General features: G+C 36.5%; 3 protein-coding genes across 3 annotated transcripts; all 3 read right to left on the bottom strand.

Moving 5' to 3' along the window:
* Window positions 1-4164, bottom strand: LOC109193930 (putative aminoacrylate hydrolase RutD). Its single transcript, XM_019344757.1, has 11 exons — window positions 3882-4164; window positions 3574-3769; window positions 3049-3131; window positions 2486-2586; window positions 2231-2326; window positions 2082-2135; window positions 1781-1929; window positions 1576-1693; window positions 901-988; window positions 556-763; window positions 1-459 (listed from the first exon to the last, which is right to left on the bottom strand). The coding sequence occupies exons 1-10, from the start codon at window positions 3997-3999 to the stop codon at window positions 573-575; spliced, it is 1194 nt and encodes a 397-aa protein (XP_019200302.1). The 5' UTR covers window positions 4000-4164; the 3' UTR covers window positions 1-459; window positions 556-572.
* A 2868-nt stretch (window positions 4165-7032) lies between these two features.
* LOC109193928 lies at window positions 7033-9311 on the bottom strand. The gene is made up of 2 exons (XM_019344755.1): window positions 8413-9311; window positions 7033-7740 (listed from the first exon to the last, which is right to left on the bottom strand). Exons 1-2 carry the CDS (start codon window positions 9183-9185, stop codon window positions 7245-7247), a joined length of 1269 nt encoding a protein of 422 aa, XP_019200300.1. The 5' UTR covers window positions 9186-9311; the 3' UTR covers window positions 7033-7244.
* Window positions 9312-10486: 1175 nt separating this feature from the next.
* Window positions 10487-14319, bottom strand: LOC109193926 (nephrocystin-3). Its single transcript, XM_019344754.1, has 10 exons — window positions 14188-14319; window positions 13895-14038; window positions 13316-13589; window positions 13037-13187; window positions 12704-12926; window positions 12510-12601; window positions 12270-12402; window positions 11750-12081; window positions 10998-11388; window positions 10487-10773 (listed from the first exon to the last, which is right to left on the bottom strand). Exons 1-9 carry the CDS (start codon window positions 14238-14240, stop codon window positions 11138-11140), a joined length of 1653 nt encoding a protein of 550 aa, XP_019200299.1. The 5' UTR covers window positions 14241-14319; the 3' UTR covers window positions 10487-10773; window positions 10998-11137.
* Window positions 14320-14433: the final 114 nt, after the last annotated feature.

Genomic DNA, 14433 nt, shown 5'->3' with positions numbered 1-14433 from the left:
ATAACAAACTTGTTTAATTTAAACATGAATACTAATACTAATGTTGGCTCCCATTAAAATGAAAGGCAGCCAATTATACAACATTCTGAACATTAACTAGGAGTTCTAGACAGCCAAAATGTTTCAAATTAAGGTTTCTCGGACACTGAAAATTATTATAATACAGATTTTCTTCAAAGAATAGTGACAAGTATCATCAAACAACACACAGAAGACATCCCATTTTGTGCTGGGCTTCATATCCATCTCCTTTGTTTGTTTCTCTTCGAATCGCCCCTTCACATGAGAGTCGTACTTTCATTAGTTGCTACTACCATTCTGGCCTCTTGTGTCGTGTTATACAATTATGTCGGTAGGGATCAATCTGGGTAGATCTGGGGGGAAAAAAGAAGGCAAAAAAGGAGATTCTTGAATTAAGACTAGCCGTGTTACTGAGAGGCGATAAATAGAGAAAATGCCCTGCAAAAGGAAGGCCCGAACGATCAAAATTCAGTTCTAGAACTGATACTGGGTTGGGTGGTGACTTTGAAAGCTTCTAAAGAATGAATTACTTACCAGTGCCTCGTAAGCTTTCATGTGAGGGTAGCTCCGATTCTCACTGTTTTTGCTGGTTTTAATCTCTTTAATGCTCTTTTTGTGTGCTCAAATGCTAGTAGAAATAGGCCAAAAAGGAACAGGAGGAACACTTGGAGCCTGTCTATTACATAAAACATGAAAGGTAAACCGCTTGGTCTAGTAATTGACAACCGAGTAATCTTCCATCCTGACAATTTAACGTTAAAAGAAAAATATGACCAAAGGTATTATTACTGTGTACAAGATTCAGAAGCAACATTGTCTCAAAGAAAACAAAAAAAAACATAAGGCGAGCATTTAGAAGATTAGAACAGATGCTATTACCAGTAGGTTCCACGGACAAATTTGTCCAGTCTAATGCATTAATATTGCTTTCCGAAGCCTTGATCAGCTCAAGAAGTGCTTCGTTCACCTGAATTTTCCAACGTAACTTCATTTAGGCATCCTCAAATCTCAATAGTTGCATACTTGCATATGGTAAAATAGTCGAGCAACAGACATAGAATATCCAGGAACTATTCTCATTGCTAGAGAACACTCAAGCACAGACTTTAATGATGGTTTTTCCCACCCTTCCTCTGGGTGTAGGAGGAAAGGCGGGTTGGGTGATGAGGAAACCCGCAACCACTACCCGAGGGTGTGGACTGGGTAAACCCCGCCTTGTGACTCTAGCCAGCAAAGGACCAGAGGAAACTGTAGGCCGCTCCCGCTAGTCTAATTTGTAACTTTGTGGTTACCAAGTCAACAGCCTGACCAAATTGGTTGGAATTGCCCCCTGTAGGTGGCCTTTTTAGCATCATTAATGATGTCAACCATCCAATAATAAGACTATCCGTAATAATACTTAGATTTCATGAAAGCTTGTGTTAAACTAATAAACTCTAGTCTTCCGATAAGTCACTTTAAATCAGCGCATTTATAGTGTTATATCACATTTTTGACTACCTGGACGGCATAATAGTTGCTACGAGTGCTAACGTACACTTAGAAGAAGTTTACCTCTTCGGTCCTTTCATGGCTCACGAGATGTCCTCCATGAAGTTCTACCATTCTAGCAAAAGGGTATAATTTTTTTGCAAGCGCTCGTGCGTGGCATAATTGGGCAATAACATCATCCCTACACCGGAAAACTCGTCTCAGGTTTATCTGATATATTCGAAATCACCCCTTACAAAAAAATTACGTTGTACTATGAAGCATATACCTTCCATGAATTACGGATATGGGAAATTCAGCAGAGCAAATGGATTCCAACTCCTTCCGAGTCACTTTATGCGTCCAGCAAGCGTTGATCTGACCGTCCAATCCATGATTAGACTGCATTCCCGTCGCTGATATAGCTTTCACATATTCCTACAAAGGGTATCAAACTATCAACGGTTGCAAAAGCTTTTGATTTCTAAATGTCTTATTGTGATCACTTAGAATCGATAATAAAAAAAGTTTAGCTGTCTGAATTTGGATGAAAAGAACACATGAAAATAGTCGTATCTATAATTACTTACTTGATACAATATTGCTCTACGTGTACTCGTTCCCACACATTCCTCGAGAAATTCCTGCATGTTATTAGAAATTATATAACCCTCCACTGGCAAAATCGATACAGCAATGCCCAAAAGGGAGAAACGTGAAAAAGGAAACTCGTATTAACCTCTGAATAATGGGTATCTAGATCAACAGCTGCCCTTTGCTCGGGAGTCTTGGCCTTCAGAAAACGGACAGCAATTGACAAAGTTCGACGATCAAGCTGTAGAAGGAGAAAACTACATGTTACCATGATTACGATGTCAAAAACATCGAATACATTTATTTTCTCCAATTTCTTCGATATTTGAGATCTAATTACGTAACTTCCACAACAAGTTCATGAATGTTACAAAAAAAAAAAAAAAAAAAAAAGCACTACCTTTGGCATGCACTGAAAACCTCCACCCGTTACGTTTAGTAACGCCAAAGACAAAACTCGGTTGGGCACCATTGCAGCCAGCTTGCAAGCAATCATAGCTCCTGCATGATTGAAATAATATGCACAAAAACGTCAAGATTAATACCCATACGAGATACCACGAACCTTCCTAGAAATGCAATGACTTTTAACTCTTTCTTCTCGCTGTTTCACAGAAATCTAGATCAACCATAAGAAAAATGTGATACAGTGTAAATACAAATATTACACTTAGAGAAATTGTCAACATCTAATTCAAATTATAAATTCTAATAAAGAAAGGTAACTATCTGAAAGTTGAAAAGGCTTCATTAGGTGTATCTGAATTATGGAGTAAATATTTAAAGTCAACGGGCATGAACCAAAGATTTCCAGTAATTGGGACCTGCCATTTTTAATACGACTGTAATGCATATATGAATTATATTATTAATTAAAATTGCAAGCCAGACAGTAGAAAACGACTTGATTATACATGAAATGGTCAAAATTTGCAGCTAAATCTTGGCATTGTGAACACTCACCCATTGAATGCCCAAATACATGTGCTTTTTCCCAACCTAAATGATCCATCAGAGCTATTGCATCTTTTGCCATAATTCTCGTTCTGCAACAGCAAACGATGAAACATTAAATTCGCCTTCTCGACTGCTGACCACACTATACCCAACACTTAAACTCATTAATTCTGAGTGGCAAGGAAACTCGTAGTCACTACTCGAGACTCATTAATTCTAGTCTACAAAATCATCAAAAAAGAAAATGCCCAATTCAAGTTTCTCTCATTTGCCTCTATTTACTTTGGAAAATTGCCTCTCTGTTTTCAAGGCTTTCTGCCCACATATTTGCAGCCAGCAAAAGCCAAAGTTCTGAAAATATCTACCAAAATTAAGAACATCAAATTCGAAATCACTTTATTAGCATTGAATTGATGCTAAAGATTATCAGCCCAGACATCAAAATCAAAATCCAGGCATACCCAAAATCACTTTCTTAGCATTAATCACAATTAACACATAAAAATCAAATCTTTGAAACGGAAAACTCACGTATATTCAGATTTTTTCTTGGGCACGGAGCTCAACCCCACTCCTCGGTTATCGAAAGCACAAACTTCAATCTTTCCGTTTCCGGCGACCTCGCCGGAGCTCCCATCACCCGCCGCCGGTTCATCGTCGTTCGGAGTCACCGTTCCGGCGAGCTCCTCGATTTGCGGATTCCACGAATTGTGAGTCCCAGCCAATCCTAATCATCACCCAGACCAGCTTAAACCATTAAAAAAATCCAGCTTTTCTCGGAAAAATAAATAAAATCATTATAAAATTGTTCTCCTTAAAAACAACGAATAATACTATACCGATGATCATGAGAACCTTAACTGGTCCGTGACCATAAGTTCTGTAGAAAATCTCGATCCCATTGTTCTTAGCAGCATCCTCGTCGTCTTGATACCTTGCCACCTCACAGATTGGCATCTTCACCTTCTCCAAAAATAAAATTTACCGCAACTATAAAATATACAAAACAACAATGATAACAGCCTTATTCTTCTCCGGCGAATAAAAAACTCGGAGAAGACCAGAGGGCAAAGCAGATACACGTTGGATTAATTCTGTAAAAAAGGGTAAAAGGAACAAAATCCTGAAAGGTAGAAGAAAGAGAACGGGAATGGAAGCAAATACGGAGTATATATACAAGTCGTAAAGGTTCTAACTTTTTTGGTTTTTTATTATTATTTAGTTATTTTAATAATTATACGCGTTGGTTTAAGTTCTGGGGAGGTGGAAGACGGTCGGCTTTGGGTAGCTTCAAAAGTCAAAGGTACAATTTTATTTTTTTTTTATTTATTTTTTTGAGTACTATTCCTACGGAAGCTAACTCACAATCTCGAAAATGAGATAATAATTTAGTGTCACTAACCACAAGTCATTGGTTTAAGCCTCAAAGGTACAAATTTGAGTGTATATTCGATCTTGATTTTCATAAATATTTAAAGACTTTTATAAATTTTAAAAAGTTTAGAAATATTTAATTTGAATTTTTAAAAGTCATGAGATATTCAATCAAAATTTTTAAAGATTCTTTAAAAGTAATGTGGTATTTGATTAAGATTTTTAAAGAGTCTTTAGAAGTCATAAAGTATTTAAAATGTCATGAATTTTTGTATATTTTTGTAAAGCTTTTTTTTTTTCAAATACAAATATAAATAGTCAAAATTTAACCATTAAAGTGGCTTGTGGTCCATTGATATTTGATTTTTGTGGAAGGTTTAGTGTTTGAGCCTCAGTATAGGCGAATGTTGTGTATATATATGTGGGTGTCCCCCTTTCAAAGTTTTTCTCTCTATTTAAACTCTGTTTTTCTCCTTCACATTTAAACTTTATAAACCTTATACCTAAATTCAATAAATTATATTTCTTTAATATCCTATATTTTCTTCATAACATACTCTGTCATTTAAAATGTCATGAATTTTTGTATATTTTTGTAATTTTTTTTTTTTCAAATACAAATATAAATAGTCAAAATTTAACCATTAAATTGACTTATGATTTATTGGTATTTGATTTGACTTCTTTTGTGGAAGATTTAATGTTCGAGCCTCAATATAGGCGAATGTTGTGTATATATATGCGGGTGTCCCCATTTTCAATAAATCATTTTTCTTTAATATCCTATATTTTCTTCATAACATACTTTGTCAATTTTTTTCTATCCTAAACTTTACAATTTTCCTCAAAAAATTTAAATAATATTATTTTATATATTATTAATATTTTTTTAAAATTTTTATTTTATTTCTAAAATTGCTCGAAACCAAATGGGATGATGGTGTGTAAGGATAATGTTGTAAGTTTGTGCCACATATGGCATGGAAAACGTTGGGAAAAATAAGATTTTTTATTTTTATTTTGTTAGCCGAAAGGATTATTATAAATGTTTTTTGGATTCTTTCAAAAAAAAAAAGAGTAAATAAATGTTTTGTGGACGGGAGGAGATTCCCGTGCCGCGACGTCTCCGACGTGGACTCCCGACGTTCGATATGACCCCATTTACTTTATATAAAGTTGCAAAATTTAATTTATCTGTGGAGCTGGTCACACAGAAAATGTCCATTTTCCTCTTTTATATATATATATATATATATATATATATATATATATATATATATAGCATGCTCTCATGTGAATGTATGCTCAGGGAAGAATGAGAATCATTAAGCGTCATCCACGTGTCCACATAAATGAATCAAATGTAATTTTAAAAAAAAAATGACGCAGTGATATTTTCGTAAATAACTCGAATTTTGGTGCATGTAAATGTGTTATAAATGTAAATAGTTGGTGCATATTTGCAAGTAAAATGTGTAGGTAAAATCTCTTAGAACTGCACCTATTTTCACTTACAAGTGCATGTAATTTTACCTTGTTAATATTCATGCACCTAGGTGCAACTACTTATAACTATAGGTGCACCTTGTTATAACGTTAGATGCATTTAGTTTTGATACTCAGTGTAAATTTTACTTGCACCTGTAATAAATTTTACCTGCATTTGTAATACATTTTACATGCACTGAGGTGCATTATATGAAACTGCTACTTGCACTTGTAATACATTTTACTTGCACGTCGATGTTCAATTATTTACGAAAATGTCACCACATTTTTTTTTTAAAATCAGTATTCCTCATCCCTTAGATCTGGATACGTGAACGACGCTAAATGATTCTCACTTCTCTCCTGGGCTGGCAATTCACACCTATTTTGAGAGATCAGATTGAAATAAATTGAATCTCCTTAATTGCAGTCTGACAATCCACTGATTAAGCATGACATAAAATTTGTGTTGATAAAAAAATAAAAATAAAATTACTCGGTGATCACCTAAGCTTTTTACTCTTGTCCATTCTAATTTCTTGAAGTCCATTTTGAACACGCAAGCTTTTTACTCTTGTCCATTCTAATTTCTTGAAGTCCATTTTGAACACGCACACGTACACTTCCCGTATTCTATTTTCAAATGGCCCCATGAATACCATAATAACAAGAAAGATCTCAACAGGTTCTCATAGACAGCTCAATTAGTTGAAGTAAAATTTGTTATAAGAGACCAATGATCGAGTATCACAAACGACAGTGTGGAAGTGCAGTGAGCAAAATGATTTACCCATTTCACAAACTGTTGGGTCGGAGTGTATGGCAAACTTTGTGCTTAAACGCCTCTGGGTGACTTGGACAACCAAATTTGGAGGATCAGATTCTAGGTGGTTTTGCTCTCCTCTCAAAGTTTTCTTTTTCTCCATCTCTAAAGTACCAAAAAAAGCAAAAAATTCCAACAAGATACTCGTTGTACAGAATGAAAAATAAATTTTTTTTTTTTAAAAAAAAAAACAGAAAACATTACCAATGAGATTCCCAATATAATGGACTAACCATTACTCATTAAAAAAAAAAAAAAAAAAAAAAAAAAAAAAAAAAAAAAAAAAAAAAAAGAGCATATTTTACACAATCACAAGTACACACCCAGATAATTTGCAATGTATTTACATCAGAATGGGGGAGATTTTACAGCATCAGCAGAGAACCCACTAGGATACAATCCACTGCTGGCAAGAAATTTGAAGAAAGACAAACTACATCCTCAACACCAAAGAATACCCAACTGAGGATACAAAGTCTATGTCACAAATGGCACGACCACAACTTCCATAGGCGGATTAAAAAGCGGGGAACAGCCAACCCAACGTCCAGCCTATTAGCAGCCCAGCGCCTGCCAGGCTAAAGCCGACAGCAAAAGCAAGACTGCAGCTGTTCAGTTTGATTCTCGGGATACCCTGTTTCCTCCTCGTAGGAGGAGGCCTACGATGATGACCTTGACCCTTTCTGAGTCGTTTGCCATTCTTGAATGGCGAAGGACCTTGAAGGTGAGAAGAAGACTTACATTGGTCTTTATTCCTAAACTGGAGGCACAGAGCCTCGAGCTGAAGGATTTGGAGCCACTGCCGGTAGGCGAAGAGGTAGGAAGCCTGTTTGAAAAATAAGTTGATGACGTGCTCCTTCTCGTCGCAAGCTTGCTGCGCCAGTTTCTCTGCCTCCCTTGCCCGGGTTTGAGAATGGCAGAGCGCTTCTAACAACTCGCTTCTGCTCAGTTCACCCAATCCTTCTCCTTCGCTTTCTGTTGATTGCAGTTTTTCCGTATCTGCACCACTGTCACTGTTGAATGCCTTTGTTAAGAGTCCCACATTGATAAAATAAGAGAAAATATATGGGTTTATAAGGCCATGGATTCAATCTTTTAGTGTAGTTTGGCCCATGTGCATTTATAGCCCAATTGAGTGACCCTAACTCTAAGTTCTCAAAGTTTCACAAGAAATAACCGCACAAGATCCTACTCTGTCCTTTTTATGCATATCAAGCTCAATCTTAGTTTATAACAGGCTCTAAGTTCTCAATGTTTCACAAGAAATAACAGCACAAGATCTTACTCTATCCTTTTTACGCATATCGAGGGCATTTAACTATGTATAAAATTTCAACAGAAGGCCTCAAACAATAGCATGAACTTACAATTTTTACAGAAACATTATATGGGAAATAATCTGAATGATATTAGGTTGTTCAAGGTAACACGTGTAGAATACAGGATGCTAGAAGTCCTACTAATGAGAGTTATACTTGACTCGAACCTGCATAAGCTCTATCCAAACTGGGTCACAGTCATTTTTATAGAGGTCGGGTTAGATAGTAGATACTAGCAAAGTCAAACAATAGACGAATCCTTATGTTCAAGCCCTTTTGTTGCAAATTAACAATAAGCTAGTATATTATTCCCCCGAAATGACCATAAAAGCCTAAAAGAGAGAACACCAAGTAATGGAGAAATACCTTAATAGTTGGCTTAAACCTTGAGGTGAGAAACCGTCCACACTAGATGGGCATTGAGCTTTCAGTTTGTTTACTAAAGGACCATGTCCCGAATTATAGTTACTTGCATCCATAACACTTCTCTCTTCCATCCGAACCTCGTCAACACACTGAATACCAGTATTTAATTCACTCCCAAACTGCTTGGATTGAAATCGTTGGAGATCCCGATTTTTCATATAGCTGGATGACTCGAGATAAACAGAAGACATCTCCTTATCGGCTGCACGCCACCACGGTGCAGCTTTCTCAACGCCAATCGAATGAGAATCCAAAAGCTTTGTGGTTTGCTCAGAGGCGAGGCAGTAATAAGAATCCAATTCCATAAGCTGAGTATCGGCACACCAGAAACTTTCGACCTCCTTTCTTACCGGTGTTTTCTCCGAGTTGTTGCCACCTGGACTATTAAGTGATTGCATCACTCCCAGATGATCATTTTTCATACAAGCATCGTACTCCTTCAAATGTCCGTCTAAATGCAATAAATCGTTAGTTACTGTATAAGCCTGAGTGAAATATTCCTCAACGAAACGGCCCTCCCCAACTAATTTTGCAATTTGATCAACACAGTCGGGGCAGGAAACCCCGCAATCTGCCTCGGGCACATTCAGTAGTTTATCAACAGAGCCTTCACGGTGGAACCGCAGGTTACATTTCTTGCAGCCTAGAAAATACTCGGGCTCTTTTGACGCCTTACCAGAACTTTGCTTAGACTGTAATTTAACTGAAGACATCGCAAAATCGAGATGATTATGCTGTGGAGCTATCTTATGACACAACAAAGAAAATACTTATTCAAAACCGATAATCCATCGTTATATCTACCACATTTCCATAGCACCACTGCCTCAAACTCGAAGCTGGAAGCATGAAACAGAGAATATAAACCTTCAAAGTTTACGAGTTAGAAAGAACAAGACTAAATAGACAAATTCCTCATACAACTATATATATAGAAACATAAAAAACATTTGTGGGCAATGAAAAAGATTGTTTCACAGAATATATCTATCCACCATAGCCAAAAGGGGGAACAAACAGAACTTTTCATTTTCACTTGGAATCCCAAAATTTTTCAGAAAGTATACGAAAACCCAAGCTCGGATCATCACTCATTCCCACTTGAAATTGGTAAAGGTCTATTCATACCGACAGAACCGATTAATTCATCTAAATACATGTTTGGGCGTTCGTACTAGCAATCAATCAAGAATACATTAAAGAAAGCAGGTGGAGCATAAAGACAGATATGTTGTCGGAAACGTGGAAGAGACGATGAAAGAACTCACCTGATTGATATCCATTTCGGCAGAAGAGAGGAAGAAGAAGATCTAATCCGGATATCTTCGATCCACATCGGAGATATTATTATTATATTTGACAAATATGTAGCCGTATGACAGTGAACATACTCGGTCGGTCCCTTCTTTCTCTCTTTTAATGAGGGAATGTCTACATCTTTCTTCTTTTCTAATAATTAATTGATAAAGCATCAATTAATAAAAAAATTGATAAAGCATTATGCCATTATCCTCATATCCTGTACGGCTGTACCCACCCAATTCTTATATCATGGAGCAAAATCCACCTTACATTGTAAATTATATTCAAAACACATTTAAATTAATGTGCATACAATTAATCTTTTATGTATATATAGTGTTACAGTTAACATATTATGTACATTAAATTAATTAAATATTATTAATTTGTCGTATACACTATTACAATGAATTTTTCATCATTTAAAAAAAAAATTGATAAAGTATTACCTAACGTACACCATCGCACGACAACGGTAAATTTCTTTTATCAAGAAAAAATTTGATAAAGCATTAAGATCATATTTAGTAACATAGTTAGCTTATCAACTAATTTTGACTTATTTGATCACTATTAACTGTTTAACAATTAATATGAATGTTTGATTAATTAGCTTTTTGTAACAACTTATTGCTCAAAAATGCTAAAATTCAAAAAGCTGTTTAAAGTAACTTTTTCGATAAGCTTTTTTGAAAAAGTTATTTTACATGTAAGCTATCAACTAACAACTAATTTACCAAACACTTTTCTAAAGGATCTAATTTAACTGTCACAACAAGGTATCAAGAAGAAGCAAAACCATTTGTTCCCATTCTGCAAATCTTGCCACACGACTACTCTCAAGTCTCACCAATATGGTTCTCTCGATTTATACTGCTGCTGGGGGCCTTAATATTTGTCGTGTTTGGACGGTTGAAGCTCCCGAGCTGCAATCTGACAGAGATACGATCGAAGTTGTGGTAAGCTTTGGTAGCGGTACCACTTGCCCCAACCATGAAACTGCAGTGAACCAAACGAAAAGAGTTGTGTTAAGAAGATGTTCAGACGCGACTGTCAAGATTGTTATTGTGAATATCGTTTCATGCTCTCAGCATGTCAAGTTAAACCGATATTTATGCCCATAACTTGGTTATCATGTACAATCACACAATGAAGACCTCTAGAATGTGCAAATCTCTATCGAGATGAAATTATTAAGCAAAGAGAATACTATTGAAACTTACGTAGCAACGTGATCACTAGCTCCATTTCTGATGGCGCTCACCAGAGGGCGTTGAATTGCTCTGGCAATACGGTGTTTTGGCCTTGTTTATTGCATTGCCATGGCTACGTGTCTAAAAACGGTGGCAAAGGGGAGTGACCTTTAAAATTTAACAGCTTGTTTGTATTTATCTCTGAGACGGGACAATCTTCTTTGCAGAGGGAGTTTTTCGTGTCTCAACCCAATCCTGGTCATGTAATGTACAATCTTTTTGAGTGTTTCCATAACTTCCTCACTGTCGCCACCAAAAGCTTTCTCTTGAATTTTCAAAACTCTATTCAGATGGTCCAGTAACTCGTCGTCATCTTTTCCTAGTTTGCTCTGAATTGAAACTAGACAGTCAAGAGCCTCCCCTGCATCACAACGCATTTTTAAGGTTACCATAAAGCAGAAGTATATTGAGGTCTAGGCTGCTACAAATGCCATTGCAGTCAATGTACCCGGGAACAATTTAGACGTTAGCACCCCGCTGAGAAGGCATTTCCACTTATTGAATCGGCCAAATTTAGTCCAAAATACCCTCACTTGTAGAAGGGTGAATTTTGGTGAAATGTCCAAAAGGTGAGGGTATTACAGATATTTTGGACTAAATTTGGTCAATTCAAAATGTCAAGGAAATGCGAAATTGTTACTATAGTTGAAAGATAAAAAGTGGTATTAATTTCCTACTAACAAAAATGTTAGCATTATTGTCGGGAATCAACATGTGCTCACCAACAGGGAGAGAATCTTTTCCAAATGCCTTTTCACGAATACGTAAAACCTCCAATGCATACTTCTCAGCTTCATCTGTCCGGTTTAAACTGTAAAGAGCAACTGCAAGATGCAGCATCGGGAAGCTAATGGATTGATCATCAGGTGGCAGTGTCTTCAGCATAATTCGCAAACTAATACGTAGCAACTTCTCAGCTTCAGCATAATTTTTGGACCGAGAATAAGAAGTAGCAAGATTTACTAGATGAGTAACAGAGCTGGGATGCTCTTTCCCGTTGAATTTTTCGGTGATCAACAAGCACTCCTCCAAAAGGGCCCGGCCTTCACCCTCCCTGAAAGAAAAGTTGTAATTAATGTATTGTTGTTATATAAAAAAAGAATATACAGACTTAAAGTCATATGGCTAGGTTGTGAAGTTACTTCAATAGATATATGCGTTTTCAATAGAACTTCACGACCTAGCCATATATCTACTTAAAAATTAAAATCACAGTCGCTCTAAGTAACGCACGATATTTACCTTCCTACTAAATGAAGTAACTCCGCCAAGTCTACTCTCATCTTCTCCATAACTTTGTTGTCTGCTGCACATTCAGAATCTTTGAGAATCTGAAGAGCCTTTCTATATAGAACGATGGCTTCATCGATGTTTCCTGTATCAATCCAAAACCAGCGAGATGAATCACAATCCCTCCAAGTTACACATTAGCCCATAGTTTGCATTTCAGAACACGGGAAATAAGAAAATTTTAAGGTTCACCTTTACTACATTTCGCATCTGCAAGAGAACACAATGCCAATCCAACTTTTACATCATTTTCCCCGTATAACTTCATATAGATATTTATAATTCTACATCAAGCCAAGACAAAAGGGAGAAGGTAATTAAGGATTACAAAGAATAAATAACACATAACCAAACACGACCAGAAACTATGCAAGAAAAGATATAACCTTCCAAAAGCAGTTTCAGCATCTGCTGTTCTTCTTTCCTTCAGTAAAAGGTTGCCTAAGGCAAATAACGGAACCACCAATTCCTCATTTTCTTCACCCTTGCCAGATTCCAATATTGAAATTGCACGATGATATGTTTCTATAGCTTTTGTGGCTCTACCTAAACAAACTAGAGCTTTTGCCATCCCTAACAATGGAATGATAAGATAAGAACTGGCATCCCCTGCCAAGTTGGAAAAGTTGTTTATTATTGTGAATTTCCTTCTGCTAGCGACACCAAAGAAAACACGAGAACAGCATGCTATTGAATTCAGAAATTAACAAAAGGCTCACCATATTCTCTCTCCATAATAGCAAGTGCTCTGTTATATGACGAGAAGGACATTTCAAACTCTTCCATTTTCTCATACACACTTCCCATATGCATCAGTATTGAGTCCAGAAGAGGTTCATCGTTTTTCAAGCCTTCAACAATCTTGCTCAACTGCCAAAAACAATCCCCCATCAACCAATAAAGAAGAACAGGAAGTGAAATAGATAGAGAAGAATAAAAAAGACACCAGGGAGGAAGAAAATTCAGAAAGACGAGCTATTTTGGATAAAAGAAATTACCAGATCGAGCACGGATCCAACTTTGTTCAGGTCTCCAAGGGCCATGTGGCCCAAGGCTATTACATCGAGAACAGCAGCCTCTTCTATTCCAGTGAAACCAGAATCAATCTGTTCTTTAGCAGCTTCATAATTTGCCTGAAGTAGATCAACAGCATCTTCTCTCTTTCCTGTCTTTATCATGGTACTTACTTCATTAAACAGTTCATGCAGCTGCTCTTCAAGATCGTTAATATAGCTCATATCACTTTTTAAGCAATTCCCCATATTTCTAGACCTACAATAAGAACATCCGCATATAAACAACTAGAACAAATACTAATACGGGGTGTTGTGTAAGCTTTAACTCAGTGAACAGCCCACACAGATTTTCATGATCTTATATTCTTATAGCAACCACAATACACTGGAAAAGAAAAATCCAATTAGCAGCATCAAGCTTCTCCCACAAATGATTAATTATCAGAACCAAATGCAGAGTTATCCAGATATTAGAAATGGTTAAAATGTGCCATAAATAAAAGTAGAGCTCCCAATAAATGAAAATTCACATATACACACAACTGTAGCAAAAGTTGATACCTTTCTGGAGCAGCTGGATTCAAAACACCAGAGCCCGAAAAGGCTCTACTAAGCTGAAAGCAAAGCTTAACATTGCTCCTTTGTCTAAAGCGAAAGCTATAGAAAGACAATATGGTTTGAGTGCTTCGGCATGCTTCATTTGTCCTGATAATTCAACAATACATATACCGCAGAAACAGTGAAAAAAACATGCAAAAAAAAAAAAAAAAAAAAAAAAAAAAAAAAGGAGAAAAGTAAACAAAATAAATTGGAAATTCAATCACAAACAAGAGAGAGAAAAAGTAGAGAATCACCTGCAGCAGTGATTAAGAGAGGTAGAAGTCCAGGGGGAGAGAAGAGACGCCATTTGTGTAGTTGCAGTCAAAAGCTCTGAGAGAGAGAAGTGGGAGAGAACAGAGAATGGAGATTAGAGAAGAGAGATTATCCATAGCTACTAAGCGGGTGGGGTTTTGAAATATCGGGTCAATTCATGGGCCATTTAGTCCAGGCCCATAATACTAAAATGGGCTACCATCCGGCCCATTTGTTATATCGCTTTT

The sequence above is a fragment of the Ipomoea nil genome, unplaced genomic scaffold (genome assembly GCF_001879475.1).
Source record: "Ipomoea nil cultivar Tokyo-kokei standard unplaced genomic scaffold, Asagao_1.1 scaffold1932, whole genome shotgun sequence".
NCBI lineage: Eukaryota > Viridiplantae > Streptophyta > Magnoliopsida > Solanales > Convolvulaceae > Ipomoea > Ipomoea nil.
The sequence above is the reverse complement of the archived record's forward strand: the minus strand, read 5'-3'. Positions and strand labels throughout refer to the sequence as shown.